Source organism: Triticum dicoccoides, chromosome 3B, assembly GCF_002162155.2.
Source record: "Triticum dicoccoides isolate Atlit2015 ecotype Zavitan chromosome 3B, WEW_v2.0, whole genome shotgun sequence".
NCBI lineage: Eukaryota > Viridiplantae > Streptophyta > Magnoliopsida > Poales > Poaceae > Triticum > Triticum dicoccoides.
The window spans coordinates 352,061,532-352,084,295 of record NC_041385.1 but is presented as its reverse complement, the minus strand read 5'-3'; the positions used below and the strand labels follow the sequence as shown (position 1 = coordinate 352,084,295).

The window sequence follows — 22,764 nt, the reverse complement described above, 5'->3', positions numbered from 1 at the left end:
ATGAGTAACAAATAACACTGATTCATGGATTAGCTCGGACAAACAGCAAAACTGATTGGCAGGACCCACCCGTCGACTGACACGCATGCTTATGTGTACACTTTTACCCACCTTTCCCCTTTTTCTCCTCTCTCTCCCTCTCCCAAATCATCCATGCCATGCCGCGATGGAGCTCGGTCTGTGCAGCCGGAGGGGACACACGCGCCGAGGGGACACCACCAGGGAGTAGAAGCCACCACCGCGAAGCCAAATGCCCGAGCCATGGAGCGACGACGAGACTTCCGCCATGAGAAAGCCCTCCGCCGCCTCCACTAACCACGGTCTCTCCCCAACTCCATTTCCCCCGCATGTGCATCCCCTTTTTCCTGCCCACGCAACTCCTTTTGTGTTGATGGAGGACAAGGGGGTCATGGTCAGCAAGGCGTTGTCGAGAGGGCGCAAGGTGTGGTTGAGGACTTGTTGGGCTGTGTCTTATCTGTATTTCAGTGTGTGTGTGTGTGTGCGCGCTTATGGCCCATGTGGCCCATGTAACCCTGCAGCCTATATATGTGTTGCCCCCTTGTACAGGAAACCCTAACTCCAATAGAATACAATACCAGGCCATCTTTCTATCCCAGCCGCCACCCCTCTCTCCCCTGATTCTACATGGTGTCAGAGCTTGGGTTCCCAATCCCAGCAGTGGTGATGGTGGTTGGCTGGTTGTGCTTGCTGGCGATTGTCTGAGAGGAGAAGGCTTGTGTGGAAGGAGAGGTGGAATCCCAGATCTGAGGGGAGGAGGTAGTAGAGAGGTGAAAGTGGGGAGCAGTGGTTGCTGGAGGTTGCTAGTGGTGTGATTCAAGATTGGAAAGATGGGGGACAACCAGGGGTTGGTAAAGGCGTTGGAGAAGCTAGCTGAGCTCATCACTGTCAAGGCAGAGGGTGTGGCTTCCCCAGGTGCGCTTGTTCCTCAGCCTGAGGTGATACAGAAAATAGAACTGATGCCAAATGAAATCAAGATGGAAGGGGTCACAAACTACCTAAGCTGGTCCAGAAGGGCATTGCTAATATTGAGGACAAAGGGGCTGGAAGGCTATGTCAGAGGGGAAGTAGATGAACCGGCGAACAGGGCAAGTGAAGAGTGGAAGAAGTGGAGTGTCATTGACTCTCTGGTGGTGGCATGGCTGCTGAACTCCTTGACCCCATCCATTGCAGCAGCCGTGGAGACTCTTCCCCATGCAGCAGAGGTATGGAAAACCCTGGAAACATTGTACTCCGGGAAAGGGAACATAATGCTTATGGCGCAGATTGAGGATAGAGTAAATGAGCTAAAACAAGGGGATAAGTCGGTGATGGAGTATGTAGCAGAATTGCAGCATTTGTGGGCTGACTTAGACCACTATGATCCACTGGAGTTACCACATTCAGAATGTATAGTTGCTACTAAGAAGTGGGTAGAGCGTAGGAGAGTGATGAAATTCTTGAAGGGACTTAGCTCAGAATTTGAAGGAAGGCGTGCTGGGTTGTTTCATCAGCCAAAGCTCCCCTCGCTTGAGGAGGCAGTTGCAGCAATGGCACAGGAGGAGGTCAGGTTGAAGTTGACCAGGACTGGAGAAGCGAATGCATCTCGCTCAGCATTTACTGTGTCTGAATGGAAGGAGACAAGAGAGTGCTTCAACTGTGGAGAGAAAGGTCACATAAGCATCAATTGCACAGCACAACGCAGAGAAATACGTGGTAGGGGAAGAGGTTACAGCCGAGGTGGATACCGGGGAGTTAGAGGCAGAGGTAACTCGAGGGGTTCGAATTATTCCAGTGGCTTCAAAGCAAACTTGGCTAACTTGGCAACGCAAGAAGAAGGGACGTCAACAACCTCTCAAGGGGAGTCGAAGAGTAGAAGCCAGGAGGACAACACCTTCGGGAACTTTGCCCACTTTGTCTACACAGGGGAAGGTAACTTTGCAAATGCATCTATATCCACACATGATTTCCTTCCAGATTGGATATTAGATTCTGGAGCATCCAAGCATGTTGCGGGTACCTAACTGAGTTTGAATCATATACTCAGTACCCAATTACACATTGTGAAACAATACAAACTGCTGATGGCACCTCACAACCGATTAAAGGAGTTGGATCAGTTCAATGTACACCCACTATTAAATTATCTGATGTATTACATGTTCCAGCTTTTCCTGTGAACTTGCTTTCTCTAAGTGCTTTGATTGATCAGATAGATTGCCGAATAACTCTTGATAAGAAAATATGTTTGATTCAGGAGAGGATGACTGGAAGGAAACTTGGGACAGGAACCAGGCGTAGTGGATTGTGGTATATGGATCGTGATGTGTCTAGGTCTGGTGCTAGTCCTGTTTTGGTTGTACTAGTTGGAGTAAGTGAGACAATGGCGATGATCCATCACCGTCGCATGGGGCATATGGCTTTTGATAAGATGAGTAAGATGTTTCCTGATGTAATGCGTGGAGTAGACAAGAGTAAGCTTGTGTGTGATGCATGTGAATATGCAAAGCACACAAGAATCTCATATTTGAGTAAGGGGCTAAGGAGTATATCCCCGTTTATGCTGATTCACTCTGATGTGTGGACATGTCTTGTTGTTTCCGTTAGTGGAATGAAATATTTTGTGACATTTATAGACTGCCACACTCGCATGACTTGGGTGTACCTCATGCGACATAAAGATGAGGTATTCCAATGTTTTCAGGAGTTTTATGCCTATGTGCGAAACCAATTCAATGTGCAGGTGCAGGTGATCAGATCTGACAATGGAACTGAATATGTAAACAAGCAATTTGGAGGTTTCCTGTCAGCACAAGGCATAATGCACCAAACATCATGTCCAGGTACCCCTGCTCAGAATGGTGTTGCAGAAAGGAAAAACCGACACATTTTAGAAGTGGCTCGATCACTTATGTTCACCATGAATGTGCCAAAATTCTTGTGGAGTGAAGCTGTCATGACTGCAACGTTCCTGATCAACCAGATGCCTTCAAAAATGCTTGGTATGAAGTCCCCATGTGAGATGCTATTTGGGGAGAACAAATTCTCAGTTCCTCCTAAGTTATTTGGGTGCACCTGCTTCGTTAGAGATCACAGACCAGCAGTGAGAAAGCTGGATCCACGAGCTGTAAAATGCATATTTGTTGGATATCCTGCAGGGCAGCGAGGCTATAAGCGTTGGAGTCCTGTTGAAAGGCGCACATTTCTAAGTATGGATGTCACCTTTCGAGAATCTGAGCCTTTCTATGGTGAGAAGACAGATCTCAGCACTTTATTCGAAGAACTTGACCACTCACAATCTATGCAGGGTGGTCAAGAGGGGGAGTGCAACTTGAGTGGTGAGTGCAGCACCAATGGCGACAAGGAGCAGCCAATACCAACCCCGAAAATAATGGGATCCTTCATTCCAGTTGTAGTTGATGGGGCTGAACAGCAGAGGTGGCAGAGACCAAATGAGGAAAGGAATCCTCAGGTGTATACAAGAAGGAAGAGAGGTGTGGAGGAACAAGTGCATGAGGAGCAGTCAAAAGAAACTATGGAACAGGGGGAGCAGTCAAAAGAAACTCAAGCGACAGGAAGCTCATCTGAAGTGGAGTCATATGAAAATTCAAGTACTGAAGAAGCATCACCTAACCTGCCAATTGCTCTCAAGAAGGAAGTAGCAAGGAAAACTTTGAGCAAGGGCAATCTTGAGCATGACATCAGTAATTATGTCACCTATGAAGCCCTATCACCTTCATTTAGAGCATTTGTCGCATCACTTCAAGCCGTGATTGTTCCTAAAGACTGGAAAGAAGCAAGACAAGATCCAAAGTGGTGTGAAGCCATGAGGGAAGAGTTGGAGGCCCTGAGAAAGAACAAAACATGGGAGCTAGCAAATCTTCCATATGGGAAGAAGGCAGTCAGTTGTAAGTGGATCTTCACGGTGAAGCAGAATCCTGAGGGTAAGGTTGAGCGTTACAAGGCAAGACTGGTAGCCAGAGGGTACAGCCAAACGTATGGTATTGATTATGACGAAACATTCACCCCAGTTGCAAAGATGAATACAGTGAGGATTCTAATCTCATGTGCAGCTAACTTTGGATGGCCACTACACCAACTTGATGTAAAAAATGCCTTTTTACATGGAGATCTACAAGAGGAAGTCTACATGGAAATTCCTCCTGGACTTTCTACACCTGGGACTGTTGGGAAGGTTTGTAGATTGAGAAAATCTCTCTATGGTTTGAAGCAATCGCCAAGGGCTTGGTTTGACCGGTTCAGGCAAGCAGTTTGCAGTATGGAGTATAAACAATGCAATGGAGATCACACTGTTTTCTATAAACATTCCAAGCAACAGATTACTATTCTTGCAGTATATGTGGATGACATCATAATAACGGGAGACAATGAAGAGGAGATTGGAAGACTAAAGAAATGCCTAGGCAAAGCATTTGAAGTTAAGGATCTTGGTCAGCTAAAATATTTCCTGGGTATCGAAGTTGCAAGATCAAAGAGGGGAATAGCGCTCTCTCAGCGGAAGTATGCCTTAGAGCTCCTAAGTGATATGGGAATGCTTGGATGTAGAGCAGCCCCAACTCCCATTGAACAAAATCACAAATTGACAGCACAGATGGGTGAACAAGTTAACAAAGCAAAATATCAACAATTGGTTGGCAAACTTCTGTACTTGTGTCACACTAGACCAGATATTACATATGCAGTAAGTGTAGTAAGTAGATATATGCATGACCCCAGAAGTGGACACCTTGATGCAGTCTATAGAATCATGAGGTATCTAAAGGGCAGCCCTGGTATGGGACTCTGGTTCAAGAGTAATGGCCATTTGAATGTTGACGGTTATAGCGATGCTGATTGGGCTAGCTGTCTTGATGATAGACGATCAACCTCTGGCTATTGTGTGTTTGTTGGTGGAAATTTGGTATCATGGAGAAGCAAAAAACAACCGGTGGTGTCAAAATCAACTGCAGAAGCTGAGTATAGGGCAATGTCTCAAGGGCTGAGTGAGATGTTATGGGTAAGAGGCCTTCTGCTTGAGCTGAAAGTGCTCAGACAAGATCCTCTGAATGTGTGGTGTGACAACAAATCTGCAATCAGCATTGCTAATAATCCAGTGCAACATGACAGAACAAAACATGTGGAGATAGACAGATTCTTTATCAAAGAGAAACTGGATGCAGGAATCATCAAGATAACTCATGTGAGCTCTGGACAACAAGTCGCCGATTGTTTGACAAAAGGTTTAGGAACCAGGGAGAACAATCTTGCTTGTGACAAGATGGGCATGATAGATATCTATCATCCCTCTTGAGGGGGAGTGTTGGGCTGTGTCTTATCTGTATTTCAGTGTGTGTGTGTGTGTGTGCGCGCTTATGGCCCATGTGGCCCATGTGGCCCATGTAACCCTGCAGCCTATATATGTGCTGCCCCCTTGTACAGGAAACCCTAACTCCAATAGAATACAATACCAGGCCATCTTTCTATCCCAGCCGCCACCCCTCTCTCCCCTGATTCTACAGGACTCAAGTTCACTATCGACAACCACGCGTTGTGTGCCATCACTCCTCCAGCCCACGGGCTTGTAGCACTCATTCCCAAGTTGTGCGACAACCTACGAAAGCCCACTCATGAGAGGTTGTCACCGGCTGGGAGAAGAAGCCCTCTTAATGCCCTCTTAATGCCCGCCGTCGTGTTGGTCCTAGTCATTGTCTTCACTGCGCCGCGGTTCGCTAGGAGCATGGGCAAGTGCGGCTTGACCGCACCAGACCAAGTGTTCATTAAGCTGGTGACTAATGGCTCAGACACAACGATTTCGTCATCGGTGAAGGCGTGAAGCCCCGCTATCCAATTCCTTCTATGCCTAGGTTCCTCCGGTCCCTGCTCATGATGCACGCATTAATTTCAGGCCATAAGCCCTCGACCAACCACACATCGCCACTGTTGCCAGCCATAGCACTGGAGCAACACTGCTGCTATTCCGCTCCATGCAACTATCCAGTCATCTTGTCCGGGTCAACAGCACCACTCCGCATCCTCCGAAACACCCTGGCGAGGGCACCAGCATCGTCTTCCTCATGTCTGGCGAAGCAGCGGGTCGAGGATCTCCGTGATGTCAACAGTCTTCAGCCACTTGGACTTTCGTCCTCTGTCGCCGCATGAGCGAGCCACCTGGACTCCTACATGTTGCCATCGCACAAATCTTTGAGTCGTCCCCTTGATCACGCTCCTCGGTTGCACGTCCTTGCCAGACCGCAGAGAGACGTCCCTTCAACTATGTCTCTGCCAAAGGGAAGCCAGACGAAGGAGGCTACGAGTGTGGGGTAAGGGTGGGCGAGAGGACAGTGGCATGGTCATCAGAGCAAAATGGAGCGACACTTAGGATGATTCAATGACAGATAAAGAGAGATGGCAGAAAGAAAGGGAAAAAGAGGTGGGAGGCTAACAGGTGGGACCCCTGGCCACCTCAACGCACTGTGCATATGGACATGTCACGCAAGCTTGATAGGTGGGCCCAATTGATCAGTTACTATTAGACGCAGCTAATATGTGAATCAGTGTTTTTTACTACTCACCGGCCTCTGAAGTGGTGGTTCTTAGTGATTTTTTACAAAACCGGTGGTTAGCTGTTACCCTACCCACAAATGTGGTGGCTGAGCAATTAACTCCGCTGAGACGGAAAATGCCTCGCTTTGGCCTAAGCGAAACTTTAAGCGGCTGATGAGAAAATACAGTGAGAAATTGATCTTCGGTGAGAAATCGGTCTTCTCCGACGAGGAATCAACAACTATGGATGGGAATAGTCTTCTTCGGCGAGGAATCAAGGATCTACATAGACCTAAAGGGACAAGAAACACTGGCAAAGGAGAAGCATTAGAGGAGGCGAGGAGTGAAACTGGGAGGTGACCATCACTAATAGGAGTGAATATTAAGTGTTGTTGGCTTCAGTATGACCCTTTTCTATTTATGATGGATGGTCTTTATGGCATGGAGAAAGATAGGCCGTTTGGATGACATGGAGAGGGTTTTTTCTAGTGGGCTTTCATATAGACCAGAGCCCAGATCTGCCATCTGAGAGACGTCTTCTCCCTCAACATGAACTCCTCTCATTCCCTCACCATGGATCTCGAGCTCCTTCTCTCTCGCCACAACTCATCTTCCTTCCCTGCGATGAGACTGGCAAAATCCTGCTCTACCCAAAAAATGCTTATGCGCCCATTTCTCTAAGCGACAGCCTCTTGCTTCACTTACACCTTACGCTTTTTGAACATTGCCTGGTGAAGATGTGAAGGATAGTCAACTTGAATAGGCAAGTTGCTCGTTGTTAGAGGACTGCTGGTTTCGATCATTTTGTTCTCACGAACAACTCTCTACATACTCTCTTTTTTCAACTTCCAAAAGGGGTCTTGCAAAGGCAGGATTATTTCAGATTCTTTTGGCAAGGAGACAATGAAAAGAAAAAGTACAGGCTAACCAAATGGAGTGTGGTTTGTCAACCAAAAGACCAGCTGGATTATTCTAGATTCAAATTCCATTGGCAAGGAGACAGTGAAAAGAAAAGGTCTGCTGACCAAATGGAGTGTGGTTTGTCGGTCGAAAGACGACGAAGGTTTTGGCCTTCAAGTCAATAATGATGCCTTAGTTAGTAAATGGTTGTTCAAGTTACTTACTGGAAGGTGTTTGGCACACACTGCTACGTAATAAGCATCTAGGCCAAAAAGCGATCGCGGGCTTATCGGAAGCCTGGATATTTGCATTTTTGGGCCAGTCTGATGACCGTACATTCTGAGCTAATAAAAACGCTTTTCGTCGGGAAAAAAAGTGATTATATTTCTAATTTCTCCTAAGGCTGCCCGTAATGGGAGTATCATAGTCATAGGTAGTATCATGCATGACAACTAAGCAATTTTGATGAGGTGGCATTGAATTAAATGAAGAAAGAGATGATTGAGTATCATATTATGCTATCGTATCATAATAAATGATGTGCTACTATGTGTCATGCATGACAATTAATGATGCCATCTATGATACTCCCGTCGTCTAGGTGTATAAGCCACCTTACGAAAACCAAAGAATCCCAAAACACTTAGGCGCGGTGCATTAACTTCCATCTCGTTTCTTGACATAAATAAATGAATCAACCAATAAGAGATGTGGGGCGGATATGCTTTTAGTGACTTGAGACTACCAAACACGACATGCAGTGGTCAGTTCACTGCATGCAATGGTATTAATTAGCAAATAGCCATTAAGTTTTTTGTTTTTCCCTTCGCCTTGGTCATGATGCACAACCTAAGATGACTTGTACACCTAGACGGAGGTAGTACTAACCCATGATACTATGCACTACGAATGTAGTATCATACACTAGTATCATATGCATGATATACTATGATATTAATATATGATACTCCCACTATGACCAGACTAATTATGTGAGATGTTGCCTCGGTACCAACAAAATGATTTTTTGTGAGACTTCCAAATAGCAAACAATATCTTCGCAACACTGAACAGTCATCCTCGTCAGGCGAGCAAAATTACCAGGCGGCGCAGTGCCAGGGGAAAGGTTTGAAGGGAGACCGTACACCTGCAGACGCGTCTTGAGCACGTCCAGCGGGCACAGCACCGTCGCCGAGATGGCCCCTGCGCGACCATCAACCCCACAAAAGTACAAAACAAAAAGGATCATCAAACCAGCACCAAGGCAATAAGACCGAGACAAGGAGTGGGAATACTTACCAGCCGAACCGCCGGCGACGGCGTTGCAGACCGCCTCCCGGACTTTCACCCGTGCACCGCTGCGACTGCGGCCCTTGTCCTCTGACATTGTGGCACGGGCGCGTGTCGGGAGCCTGATGAATCGAGAACCGAGAAGGAAGGAGCCGCCTCTTCAGTCCTGTGAGTTGACCTTCGGAATTGGCAGCACGCAGCGGCAGCTAGAACAAAGGCGGGATCCCGGGCTTGCTCTATGGCGGAACAGCCGGACCAGATCGGAGAAGTGACGCGTGTGCGGGCACTCGCTCGCTCGCTCCCCGCTCTTTGAACGCTTGTGGTGTGTGACGGAAAGGAGGACGAGGGCGGCGGCGGAGGGGTAGTGGAGTGGCGGCGCGGTGGAAGGACGACGCCACCGACGGTTTTGCAGCGGGGGTGGGTCGGAGAGAAGGGGAAGGGCCGGATCAGCCGGAGGTTGCGCCGCGCAGGTGGGAAACGTAGTGCGTGCCGTTCCGCGGTCGCCGCAATCCGAGCATCTCCAATGGATGGGGCTTGCCTGCTCCCCTCAATGTGCTCCCATCCGTGCTCCCGTTGCCCCATTTTCCATCCGACGGTTGCACCAATTCTCCTCCCGCATGTCTAATTTTTTTTTAATGAACAGGAAGGCATCTCCCAGGCTCCATTAACAGAAACGAAACCAGAGTCAGATTTACAGCCCCAGCTAAAAGATTCAAACTTATTACATCCATCCGACCAGTACATTCAGAGAAGCTGATGCCTAGTCAGAGGAAAGACAAAGCGAAAAATCAAAATTCAAGGACGAGCTAATTTCCTTTGCTCTATACGATACAGAGACAACAAGACAAATCACATCGCAAGCCCCCACCTGAACTTGAGCGGCGGTGCCAGAGCAGCCTGGGGCGACCAGCAGATCGCGAGGGTGGACTCACGGCTATTCATCGTGACTTTGTCGTTGGTGTCTCTCTTCTTGACAAGGGAATGGAAACAGTTTTTGTCCTCTGAAATCCTGAGGTTGTTCCGGCTTGCACCAACATCAAACCCGTTGCTCTTCTGTTTCAGCCACTCAAGATCATCAACGGTTGTAGGAGCAATTTCGCCGGAGCATCCAAGAACACCTTGTGATGCCTCGAGACCGACGATCCAGAAGACTTCCATATTCTTGTGACCTTCGTGTGTTTTTATTTGTGCTTGCTCTATTTATTTTTGCATCGCATCATGTCATCATGCCAGCATGTCATTTAATTTTTAAAACTCATCTAAATAAATTGCATAGATCTTTTGATCTATTTAAATGGAGGGAATTCACATGATGACTTCTCTTTATAACATATCCTCCCAATATTAGGGAGCTATATTAAATATTTCTTTAATTTGGAAATCACCATAACACACTTTCAAATTATCCCAATGCATTTGTTATCTTAATTCTTGGTCTCCAACCTTGCCATATATTCTTTCATCATATTCCGGAGCTCCACCAAAAATCTCAACATTTTTGGACACTTCAAAAACCAAGTCCTAGTTCAAACTCATTTGAATTAAATTCAAATGAGTTTGAATTCAACTTCTCGCCCATGCTCACTTTCTATTTTTCTTGGATCAAACTCAATTTTGTGAGTCTGGAAAAATTATCTGCCTGCCCAAATTCTATCTCTACCTTCCGTTCTTCTTTTTCTTCTTTGACATTTTTCTGTTTTTTGGAAAAAGAAGAAGAAGGAGAGCAGCCTCAGCTCGGCCTTCTCCCAACAGTTGGCCCAAGGCCCAGCTGCAGCCTACCTAATCCAACCCTAGCGCTCGCCTCCTCTCCTCTCGATCCCTCGCTCTCTTCCTCGTTCCCCTCCCTGCGCCGCCACACGCACGAGAACAGCTCCCCTCGCGCCCCTGCACTGAGCTCCTCTCTTGTGCTCCTCCCATGGCGCCCGCGCCCGAGCTTTTTCCTCGACCCCGCCACCTTACCAATAGCAGCAGCGTCGCCCCGTCCAGTTCCTCGTCGATGACCTCCCGTTCCGGATCCGTCTCCCACGACCGCGACTAGTGCTGCGCCTCCACGCCGTCTTCCGCGTCCGGCCTCTCCCTCGCCTCGCTAGTGCCCGTCTCCGGTCACCACGAGCGCCACCACCAGCAGCTTCAGGACGTCCCCGCCGCCAAGTCCCTTGCCGCCTCTCTGTGCTACACCTTGTGCGACCTCCTGCCTCGTTCCCACGCCGCTCGTCGCCAAAAGCCAGCAGGAGGAGCCCGGCCCCGCGACATCCTCTGCTGCACCTCCACCGGCCGGCGACCTCACCTGAACCTCGCCGGCGAGCAGCCCGCCAGGACAGGCTAGTCCCGCTCGGAACCAGCCTCCTCCACACGCCAAGTCCCGCGGCCGTCGCCCCTGCATCGCGCCCCTGTTGCTGTTGACGCCAAGTCCAACGACCACCGAGCGTGGAATTCGCCAAGTACACCACCGGCAAGACTACAACACTGAAACAGCAAGGTCGACTATGTTTTGCTGCCTCTCTGGGTCGCCAAGTTCCACAAGACACAAGTACCACGACGACCGTTGTTCGCCAAGTACCCTCTCTGGATCGCCAAGTTCGAATACCGATGACATGTACCACAACCGTCGCCTTGGGTTTCATCAAGTCCCTATACGACCAGTGTACAACTATCGTCGCCCCGAAGACTTGGATTCGTCAAGTACCTCTCCGAAACGAACGTGTACGACTACTTCCACTACCGTCGCCACGTGAACAACTACTTCCCACGACGACCCGTGAACGACTACTTCCCCTACACCGCATCGAACTCGATCCGCCCCGAAAATGCACGCTTCGAAGGTATAACCCCGAGACGACCGCCCGTGAACGAATGCATGCTTGGTTGTATGAGATGCTCGAGTTTTGCACCGTGATCGAATTGTCCTTGCGATGCCCCTCTTTTGCCATGCCACCGACATGTGGGACACCCGGAATCCGGGATCACCCCACCATCCTTCATGACTCGCTCACGCCCACTTCCTTTTGCACCGGTATCTCCGTGAGCTACCGGAACCGATATGTTGTCGTGGCATCATTTTCAGATTCGTTGCCGTGGCAACCGTTTTGTTCCGCCACGGTGACAAATGCTTCATAACATGCTCTTGTCAACATTTTCATAAAAATTGCATAAACCTTGATTATGTCATCCGCATCATGATAACAACATTTAAAATGTTTCAAAATTGTGTTTGCATTAAATTGCTAAATGACATATGGGGATTTACCGGAATTGTTGTTTCTTGTTTTCGGCCTCATTTAAACTTGCTTAAATTGTTAGTTTAATTATGCTTCACCTCTTGCCATGTTTAACAACATTTAATATTATTGGGTAGCCTAAACGAGAGAGAACTAAATAATTGATGTGGTGTTTCGTCAATATGCAACTCGTTGCATATTGAGCTCCACTTAACTTGTAGTGTTGTTTGTGCATATTGCCATGCCATGCCTCATCAAATCGGACATGCATCATACTTGTTTGTGCATCATGACATGTTTATGCTTATGTGTTTACCATGTTGTTTGCTTCTTTCCGATTTGCTTCTCTCGTTAGCTTCGGTTTTGTTCCGGAGTTGTGAGGATTCGTTCGACTACGTTCGTTTGTCTTCTTCATGGACTCGTTCTTCTTCCTTGCGGGATCTCAGGCAAGATGACCATTACCCTCGATATCACTTCTATCTTTGCTTGCTAGTTGCTTCGTTCTATCGCTATGCTGCGCTACCTATCACTTGTTTACCATGCCTCCCATATTGCCATGTCAGCCTCTAACCTTTTCACCCTTCCTAGCAAACCGTTGCTTGGCTATGTTACCGCTTTGCTCAGCCCCTCTTATAGCGTTGTTAGTTGCAGGTGAAGTTGAAGATTTCTCCATGATGGATAGGATTATGTTGGGATATCACAATATCTCTTATTTAATTAATGCATCTATATACTTGGTAAAGGGTGGAAGGCTCAGCCTTATGCCTGGTGTTTTGTTCCACTCTTGTCGCCCTAGTTTCCGTCATACCGGTGTTATGTTCCTTGATTTTGCGTTCCTTACACGGTTGGGTGATTTATGGGACCCCCTTGACAGTTCGCTTTGAATAAAACTCCTCCAGCAAGGCCCAACCTTGGTTTTAACATTTGCCACCTAAGCCTTTTTCGCTTGGGTTCTGCAGACTCAAGGGTCATCTTTATTTTAACCCCCCCCCCCGGGCCAGTGCTCCTCCGAGTGTTGGTCCGAACTAGAGCCACTTGCAGCGCCACCTCGAGGAAACTTGAGGGCTGGTTTTAGTTGTACGTAGTGTTCATCCGGTGTGCCCTGAGAACGAGATATGTGCAGCTCCTATCGGGATTTGTCGGCACATCGGGCGGCTTTGCTGGTCTTGTTTTACCATTGTCGATATGTCTTGTAAACCGGGATTCCGAGTCTGATCGGGTCTTCCTGGGAGAAGGAATATCCTTCGTTGACCGTGAGAGCTTGTGATGGGCTAAGTTGGGACACCCCTGCAGGGTTTAAATTTTCGAAAGTCGTGCCCGTGGTTATGTGGCAGATGGGAATTTGTTAATGTCCGGTTGTAGAGAACTTGACACTTGACTTAATTAAAACGCATTAACCGCGTGTGTAGCTGTGATGGTCTCTTTTCGGCGGAGTCGAGGAAGTGAACACGGTTTTGGGTTATGTTTGACGTAAGTAGGAGTTTAGGATCACCTCTTGATCATTGCTAGTTTCACGACCGTTCCTTTGCTTCTCTTCTCGCTCTTATTTGCGTATGTTAGCCACCATATCTTGCTTAGTCGCTGCTGCAACCTCACCACTTTACCACTTCCTACCCATAAGCTTAAATAGTCTTGATCTCGTGGGTTTTGAGATTGTTGAGTCCTCGTGACTCACCAGATACTATCACAACAGTTGCAGGTGCCGATGATACCAGTGCAGGTGATGCAACCGAGCTCAGTTGGGAGCTCAACGAAGACCTTGGTCGTTGCTATGTTTCATTTTATGTTGATCAATAGTGGAGCCCAGTTGGGACGATAGGGGATCTAGCAGTTGGGTTATCTTCTTTTCTTTTGGCTTCGTCCGTAGTCAGACTATGTGTGTACTCTGAATGATGTATGATTTATTTGTTCATTGTGTGAAGTGGCGATTGTAAGCCAACTCTTTATCCCATTCTTGTTCATTACATGGGATTGTGTGAAGATGACCCTTCTTGCGACAAAACCACAATGCGGTTATGCCTCTAAGTCGTGCTTCAACACGTGGGAGATATAGCTGCATCGTGGGTGTTACAAGTTGGTAATCAGAGCCATCCCCGACTTAGGAGCCCCCCTGCTTGATCGAATCGCTGGCGTCGTTGAGTTTAGAACAAAAGTGTTTTGAGTCTTAGGATTATATATATCGGAGAGTAGGATTCTTTTTACTCCTCAGTCCCTTCGTCGCTCTGGTGAGGTCTCCTAACGTAGATGTTTTGACTTTCCTCTCCTCAAATTTCACTAAAAAATTAGGATCACACGGGTATCTTGGGATCGTTCCGATATTCTTATGATGAGAACATTGTTCTTGGTGCTTCCTGACATTTAGGGGTTGTGGCAGTGTCCCGGGGAGTTGAGCTCCGAGGTGTTGTCGTCATAATTCTATCGTTGCAGTTCTAGAATACCTGAGTTTTGCCGACATCGAAAATCTCTTTTATGCAGTTGTTGGTGAGATAACCTTGACGCCACCCAGTACTGGGGCGGGAGTTCGGGAGTATTGCCATAACTCGTATAACGGATGCTTTTCGAAGGTTGAGGTACACGATTTCCGAAGGTTTCTTGGTTATGTGTTGACGGATGGATACAACTTGGATGTAGGGATTGTTAGTTTTGGGTGAGATATATATTGCTTCCCCTGTATCCCCAACACCAGATTGCATAACCAGAAAGTTTCGGGAGTTTTATAGGTGGGAATTCAAGTAGCTCTAGTTTTTTTTCAACAGATGCATGATATGAGATTGGGGTTCGACGTCTAGTGGTCCGCCTATCCATGGTCGTTTTTACAGTGGTCTCGTTGTGTCTTAAAGAACCCTTGGCTATGCTGGTTCGCGGACACTTCGTATGTCATGTGCACTGCCTTGTACATGATGGTGTTGTACGATTGAGCCCGTGTGGGCCCCACCACAAAAACTTCGGACGAAATCTCTATCATATGTTTGTTCCGGCTTATTCTGCAAGCCAAATCCTTTGTTTTGTTTTATTTGTGGTATTCGAGTTGCTTCGAGTCAAATGTTGAATCCATACCTTTCATAAACGGTGTTCTCATATTGCTATGTGAATACTAATCCTTCTTGATCATCGAGATTGTCATGTGAATTCTTTCCGACCGGTGTGCTTCTTTTCAAGTGGATCAGATCATTTCAACATCCGCAAGATCAATTCTAAGTTTTTCTCAACGGTATCCATTCCATCTGCCCCAAGTTGCCTTTGTTTTCCCGCCCTCCCACCCTTTTCTTCTTCAAGGACTCATATATTTTAATCATGTATCCATTTATTCATGTGAAGTCACTTCACCCTTTTCAATCAATGTTCTGATCCGGGTGATTCTCAGGAAGATACTAACGGAGCTTCAAGTTTATTATTCTTCGTCTCTTTTCTTCTCCGGTGGATTAATTTCAAGTTTCGGTGTTGATCATATCTCTTCCTTTTGTTTCACATATCTTCCCATGTGAATTTCTTATCCAAGGCTCGTCTTTTCATTCAAGATCCGTTCAAGCTATTTGGAGATTATTATCTCATTCAAGTCACTTAATTCTACCGGTGCAATCTCTATTTCAAGCAATCCTTCAACGATGTTTCTTTCGAGTGGGCCCTAACCCACAGGTCTTTTCCCAGGATCTTACCTGACTCTTCTAATTTTCCCGGAGCTATCCCAAATTCTTTTCGAAGTTTGATGTAAGAATGAATTTTCATCAGTCACATGCCTTCTCCAAGGTCGTTTTCAAATTCTTTTTCATGTTTGGCTCAATTTTTTTTCTTTTAATCCTTCCGGAGTGTCTCAACAATTCATGGTGGTGTTTCTCGTCGTCATTCTCGAATTTTCAAGACCGAAGAAGAGTTCCTCTTAAATCCTTACCCGCTTTTCCACAGATGCGTAGTTCAAGCTTTATACCATCCTCTCATAATTCTTTTCGATTGTGAGAATTCTTTTACCCATCCGGAGCATTTCATGAGTTGTTCCCATTTCTTTCCTCCGTAGGCCATCATGTCATAATTATTCATTCCAACTTTCAGCTCTCATTCTCCAAATCTTACCGGTGAATCGTTAAGGTATCCTCTAGTCAGCTCTTGATCTCTGCATTCACTTGTATCTAAATTCTCTCAAGTATCTTTGTTCATTTTCTAATTCTTCCCGATGTTTCTTTATCTTTTCTTCTTTCATTTTCAATTATTTCAGTGGTTCGTTCAAGATTTCACTTCCTTCGTTATCATATCAATTCATTCATTGTTTCCAAATCCCACCGGTGGTTCCATCAATACCTTCTCAAGCTTGCGCTATATCTTTTTTAATCCTTTCTACGGGAATAAGTAGTATGCCAAATCCATTGCTTGTCATCAATTTAATTTGATGAAGGATGAGCATACAATAAATCTTATTCTTATTTCCGCGAGGTGATTCAATTCTCTTCTTTCGGAGATTGTTCATGATGAAGTAATTCTCGTTTCTAGTGTTTCATCTTTTCTTTTTCCGGAGTTCCAAGTTTTCTCGGTTATATCGTCGCGAAGCTCCTTCTAAATCATCGCAAGGCTTCACCTTGTATTTGCAACTTATCTTCCTTTCTATCATCCTTTTATTACCGGAGTTCTTCATGGAGGCTCAACATGGTGGTTCATCAAGGATTCTTTTCATTCTTCAATTGTACTTCAAGATTTCTCTCGAAGCTAAGATCCGCCAAACTATACTCAAAAATAAACATGGTGCTCAACACATGTTTTTTTCTGAGGAGTTCAAGTATTCTTCTTCTTGCATTTTGAAGTGCAATTCTTTCTACCTTATCTTTTCAGGTGGTGTTATATCATTCTTGACAATTTCCATTCATGTATCGCGATTCACATGTTGTCAAGAATGAGGTATTTTAAATCCATTAATCTCTTCCTTGGAGTTATCTTGGGTTATATCTCACCTAAAGCCTTCCATTGGGGATGTTGCTATTTGTGGTGCTTATCAATGATCCAAGCTTTTTCCATATCCTTCTCGGTGAAAGAGGTTTTTCATCTCTTCGTTGATCTCAAGCAAGCAATTGTTTCCGTTAGTGGCCGGTTGTCACCTCATAATTTTGAGATGTTTTCCATAAGCCCACAACAAGCTTGTGCTTTTCGTTGTTGATTTTCCAACAACTCCGTTAAATCCTACTTTGCAAGGATGCTTTCAAGTTCATTTGTGGCAAAAGTTGTCATTTTCTTCTCCGTCCCTTTATCCCAACAATCTAGCTTCTATTATTTCGTTCCGGAGGCATTGCGATGTTGCTCTCTTCACCCATCACCTCGTTTTGTCAAGATCACGTTATTTTCTTGCTCATCCATTTAACCGGAGTGTCATGTCCTTTTTTTCAAGTTCTTTTCACCTTATCAAGTTTTGCCTCTCTTTTCTACCGGATTGCTGTCTGAAATCCTTCTTACCCATTGTGCCATTCTTTCAATAGTTCCGGAGGCAGTGTGTTGTTGATTTCATCAAGTATCATCCCATCTTCTCAAGTTCATATTCTATCCCTTCCATTTTCAACAGGGGTGTTGCCCGAATTCTTCCTCTCTCATCTTGTTTTAACCGGAGTGGTTTCGAATTCTATCTTGTCCATTAAACTCTTGATTCATGTCTTTGCAACCTTCAAGTCCTTGTAATGTTCCTTGTTCCTCTTTTCTAACGGATTGTTTGCAATCTCGTTCATCTCCTTTGTATTCTTTCTTTCAATTTGTTCAACCTCTCAAGGTTCGTGGTTTCACTCGTTTGTCGAAGAAGCAACTTAGTTTTACCTCTTCTCTTCCTTTTCCGTTTCTCTCCGGTGCCATCCTAGATCTCGGGACGAGATCCTCTTGTAGTGGTGGAGTGTTGTGACGCCCCGAGACCGACGATCCAGAGGACTTCCATATTCTTGTGACCTCTATGTGTTTTTATTTGTGCTTGCTCTATTTATTTTTGCATTGCATCATGTCATCATGCCAGCATGTCATTTAATTTTTAAAACTCATCTAAATAAATTGCATAGATCTTTTGATCTATTTAAATCGAGGGAATTCACATGATGACTTCTCTTTATAACATATCCTCCCAATATTAGGGAGCTATATTAAATATTTCTTTAATTTGGAAATCACCATAACACACTTTCAAATTATCCCAATGCCTTTGTTATCTTAATTTTTGGTCTCCAACCTTGCCATATATTCTTTCATCATATTCCGGAGCTCCACCAAAAATCTCAACATTTTTGGACACTTCAAAAACCAAGTCCTAGTTCAAACCCATTTGAATTAAATTCAAATGAGTTTGAATTCAACTTCTCGCACATGCTCACTTTCTATTTCTTGGATCAAGCTCAATTTTGTGAGTCCGGGAAAATTATCTGCCTGCCCAAATTCTATCTCTACCTTCCATTCTTCTTTTTCTTCTTTGACATTTTTCTGTTTTTTGGAAAAAGAAGAAGGAGAGCAGCCTCAGCTCGGCCTTCTCCCAACAGTTGGCCCAAGGCCCAGCCGCAGCCTACCTAACCCAACCCTAGCGCTCGCCTCCTCTCCTCTCGATCCCTCGCTCTCTTCCTCGTTCCCCTCCCTGCGCCGCCACACGCACGAGAACAGCTCCCCTCGCGCCCCTGCACTGAGCTCCTCTCTTGTGCTCCTCCCATGGCGCCCGCGCCCGAGCTTTTTCCTCGACCCCGCCACCTCACCAATAGCAGCAGCGTCGCCCCGTCTAGTTCCTCGTCGGTGACCTCCCGCTCCGGATCCGTCTCCCACGACCGCGACTTGTGCTGCGCCTCCACGCCGTCTTTCGTGCCCGGCCTCTCCCTCGCCTCGCTAGTGCCCGTCTCCGGCCACCACGAGCGCCACCAGCAGCAGCTTCAGGACGTCCCCACCGCCAAGTCCCTCACCGCCTCTCTATGCTACACCTTGTGCGACCTCCTGCCTCGTTCCCACGCCGCTCGTCGCCAAAAGCCAGCAGGAGGAGGCCGGCCCCGCGACATCCTCTGCTGCACCTCCACCGGCCGGCGACCTCACCTGAACCTCGCCGGCGAGCAGCCCGCTAGGACAGGCCAGTCCCGCTCGGAACCAGCCTCCTCCACACGCCAAGTCCCGCGGCCGTCGCCTGCATCGCGCCCCTGTTGCTGCTGACGCCAAGTCCAACGACCACCGAGCGTGGAATTCGCCAAGTACACCACCGGCAAGACTACAACACTGAAACAACAAGGTCGACTATGTTTTGCTGCCTCTCTGGATCGCCAAGTTCCACAAGACACAAGTACCACGACGACCGTTGTTCGCCAAGTACCCTCTCTGGATCGCCAAGTTCGAATACCGATGACATGTAGCACAACCGTCGCCTTGGGTTTCATCAAGTCCCTATACAACCAGTGTACAACTACCGCTGCCCCGAAGACTTGGATTCGTCAAGTACCTCTCCGAAACGAACGTGTACGACTACTTCCACTACCATCGCCACGTGAACAACTACTTCCCACGACGACCCATGAACGACTACTTCCCCTACACTCCATCGAACTCGATCCGCCCCGAAAATGCACGCTTCGAAGGTATAACCCCGAGACGACCGCCCGTGAACGAATGCATGCTTGGTTGTATGAGATGCTCGAGTTTTGCACCGTGATCGAATTGTCCTTGTGATGCCCCTCTTTTGCCATGCCACCAACATGTGGGACACCCGGTATCCGGGATCACCCCACCATCCTTCATGACTCGCTCATGCCCACTTCCTTTTGCACTGGTATCTCCGTGAGCTACCGGAACCGATATGTTGTCGTGGCATCATTTTTAGATTCGTTGCCGTGGCAACCGTTTTGTTCCGCCACGGTGACAAATGCTTCATAACATGCTCTTGTCAACATTTTCATAAAAATTGCATAAACCTTGATTATGTCATCTGCATCATGATAACAACATTTAAAATGTTTCAAATTGTGTTTGCATTAAATTGCTAAATGACATATGGGGATTTACCGGAATTGTTGTTTCTTGTTTTCGGCCTCATTTAAACTTGCTTAAATTGTTAGTTTAATTATGCTTCACCTCTTGCCATGTTTAACAACATTTAATATTGTTGGGTAGCCTAAACGAGAGAAACTAAATAATTGATGTGGTGTTTCGTCAATATGCACCTCGTTGCATATTGAGCTCCACTTAACTTGTAGTGTTGTTTGTGCATATTGCCATGCCATGCCTCATTAAACCGGACATGCATCATACTTGTTTGTGCTTCATGACATGTTTATGCTTGTGTGTTTACCATGTTGTTTGCTTCTTTCCGGGTTGCTTCTCTCGTTAGCTTCGGTTTCGTTCCGGAGTTGTGAGGATCCGTTCGACTACGTTCGTTTGTCTTCTTCATGGACTCGTTCTTCTTCCTTGCGGGATCTCAGGCAAGATGACCATTACCCTCGATATCACTTCTATCTTTGCTTGCTAGTTGCTTCGTTCTATCGCTATGCTGCGCTACCTATCACTTGTTTACCATGCCTCCCATATTGCCATGTCAGCCTCTAACCTTTTCACCCTTCCTAGCAAACCGTTGCTTGGCTATGTTACCGCTTTGCTCAGCCCCTCTTATAGCGTTGTTAGTTGCAGGTGAAGTTGAAGATTGCTCCATGATGGATAGGATTATGTTGGGATATCACAATATCTCTTATTTAATTAATGCATCTATATACTTGGTAAAGGGTGGAAGGCTCAGCCTTATGCCTGGTGTTTTGTTCCATTCTTGTCGCCCTAGTTTCCGTCATACCGGTGTTATGTTCCTTGATTTTGCGTTCCTTACACGGTGGGTGATTTATGGGACCCCCTTGACAGTTCGCTTTGAATAAAACTCCTCTAGCAAGGCCCAACCTTGGTTTTAACATTTGCCACCTAAGCCTTTTTCCCTTGGGTTCTGCAGACTCAAGGGTCATCTTTATTTTAAACCCCCCCGGGCCAGTGCTCCTCCGAGTGTTGGTCCGAACTAGAGCCACTTGCAGCGCCACCTCGGGGAAACTTGAGGGCTGGTTTTAGTTGTACGTAGTGTTCATCCGGTGTGCCCTGAGAACGAGATATGTGCAGCTCCTATCGGGATTTGTCGGCATATCGGGCGGCTTTGCTGGTCTTGTTTTACCATTGTCGAAATGTCTTGTAAACCGGGATTCCGAGTCTGATCGGGTCTTCCTGGGAGAAGGAATATCCTTCGTTGACCATGAGAGCTTGTGATGGGCTAAGTTGGGACACCCCTGCAGGGTTTAAACTTTTGAAAGCCGTGCCCGCGGTTATGTGGCAGATGGGAATTTGTTAATGTCCGATTGTAGAGAACTTGACACTTGACTTAATTAAAACGCATCAACCGCGTGTGTAGCCATGATGGTCTCTTTTCGGCGGAATCCGGTAAGTGAACACAGTTTTGGGTTATGTTTGACGTAAGTAGGAGTTTAGGATCACCTCTTGATCATTGCTAGTTTTACGACCGTTCCTTTGCTTCTCTTCTCGCTCTTATTTGCGTATGTTAGCCACCATATCTTGCTTAGTCGCTGCTGCAACCTCGCCACTTTACCACTTCCTACCTATAAGCTTAAATAGTCTTGATCTCACGGGTTTTGAGATTGCTGAGTCCCCGTGACTCACCAGATACTATCACAACAGTTGCAGGTGCCGAAGATACCAGTGCAGGTGATGCAACCGAGCTTAGTTGGGAGCTCAACGAAGACCTTGGTCGTTGTTATGTTTCATTTTATGTTGATCAGTAGTGGAGCCCAGTTGGGACGATCGGGGATCTAGCAGTTGGGTTATCTTATTTTCTTTTGGCTTCGTCCGTAGTCGGACTATGTGTGTACTCTGAATGATGTATGATTTTTTTGTTCATTGTGTGAAGTGGCGATTGTAAGCCAACTCTTTATCCCATTCTTGTTCATTACATGGGATTGTGTGAAGATGACCCTTCTTGCGACAAAACCACAATGCGGTTATGCCTCTAAGTCGTGCTTCGACACGTGGGAGATATAGCCGCATCGTGGGTGTTACACACCTCCACCTGGCATTTGCTTGCCTCCGGAATCAGAATCACCTAGAATTTGAGCATTATGTGGATCAGACCCCAGACCTGGTTAACAGAAGTCCAAATGGTGTTGTTAAAATCATAGAGTTCCTATATTTCCACAAACACCATAGAACTGCAAAGCTAACTATATTTCAAGCTAAATTCTTCTTATTAGAAATCCAAAAGCGAGCCACAGACTTAAAGTTTGTGCCTAGCTCCTTCTGGAAAAAGCAATTGAAAAAATACCAAATACTCCTGGCTACCCCACAGTCAAAGAATAAGTGATGGTTTGTCTCATTTTCGGCACATGACACACATTCTAGTGGCTTAATAATGTGTCTTTTCCTCAAGTTATCTCTTATGATTTTGGATAAGATAGGTAGAAGTTGTAAGTCCTATTGTAAGAATCTGGTCAATAGCTTGTTATGTGAAAATAGCCAAAGGAAAACATGGATCTTGGGTGGCACTGCTAGTTTCCAAACCGCAGGTAGAAACAATGGCTGCACACCCCTAAAATTGATCACATGGTATAAAGAGCTAGAAGAGTAGACCCCTTTGCTCTCAAACTGCCAAATGAGGGCATCAGGGTCATTGCTGAAGGCAATCCCTTTAGCTATCTCAACAAGCTGGTACCATTGCTCCATCAGCTTGTTGTCAAAAATTCTTCTAAAAGTTAGCTTCAGGATGTCACCATCCCAGACTTCTCTAACACTTTTAGTTTGCTCATTACAGAGCATGTAAATGTGCCAGAATTGAACTGCTAGGGATCAGGTATCAAACCAA

The 22,764-nt window shown here is 46.3% G+C and overlaps 1 protein-coding gene across 2 annotated transcripts in view; it reads right to left on the bottom strand.

Moving 5' to 3' along the window:
• Positions 1 to 9,701, bottom strand: part of LOC119276049 (nicotinamide adenine dinucleotide transporter 2, mitochondrial-like) — a 51,997-nt gene extending 42,296 nt beyond the window's left edge. The window contains exons 1-3 of one of the 2 annotated variants that reach the window (XM_037557012.1): positions 9,599 to 9,701; positions 8,740 to 9,389; positions 8,542 to 8,643 (exon numbers count right to left, since the gene is read on the bottom strand). In XM_037557012.1, coding sequence (XP_037412909.1) covers positions 8,542 to 8,643; positions 8,740 to 8,827 — 190 coding nt within the window. In that variant the 5' untranslated portion in view covers positions 8,828 to 9,389; positions 9,599 to 9,701. Of the gene's footprint in view, positions 1 to 8,541; positions 8,644 to 8,739; positions 9,420 to 9,598 lie in introns of those variants that run through there. The other variant, XM_037557013.1, reaches the window with a different exon arrangement.
• Positions 9,702 to 22,764: the final 13,063 nt, after the last annotated feature.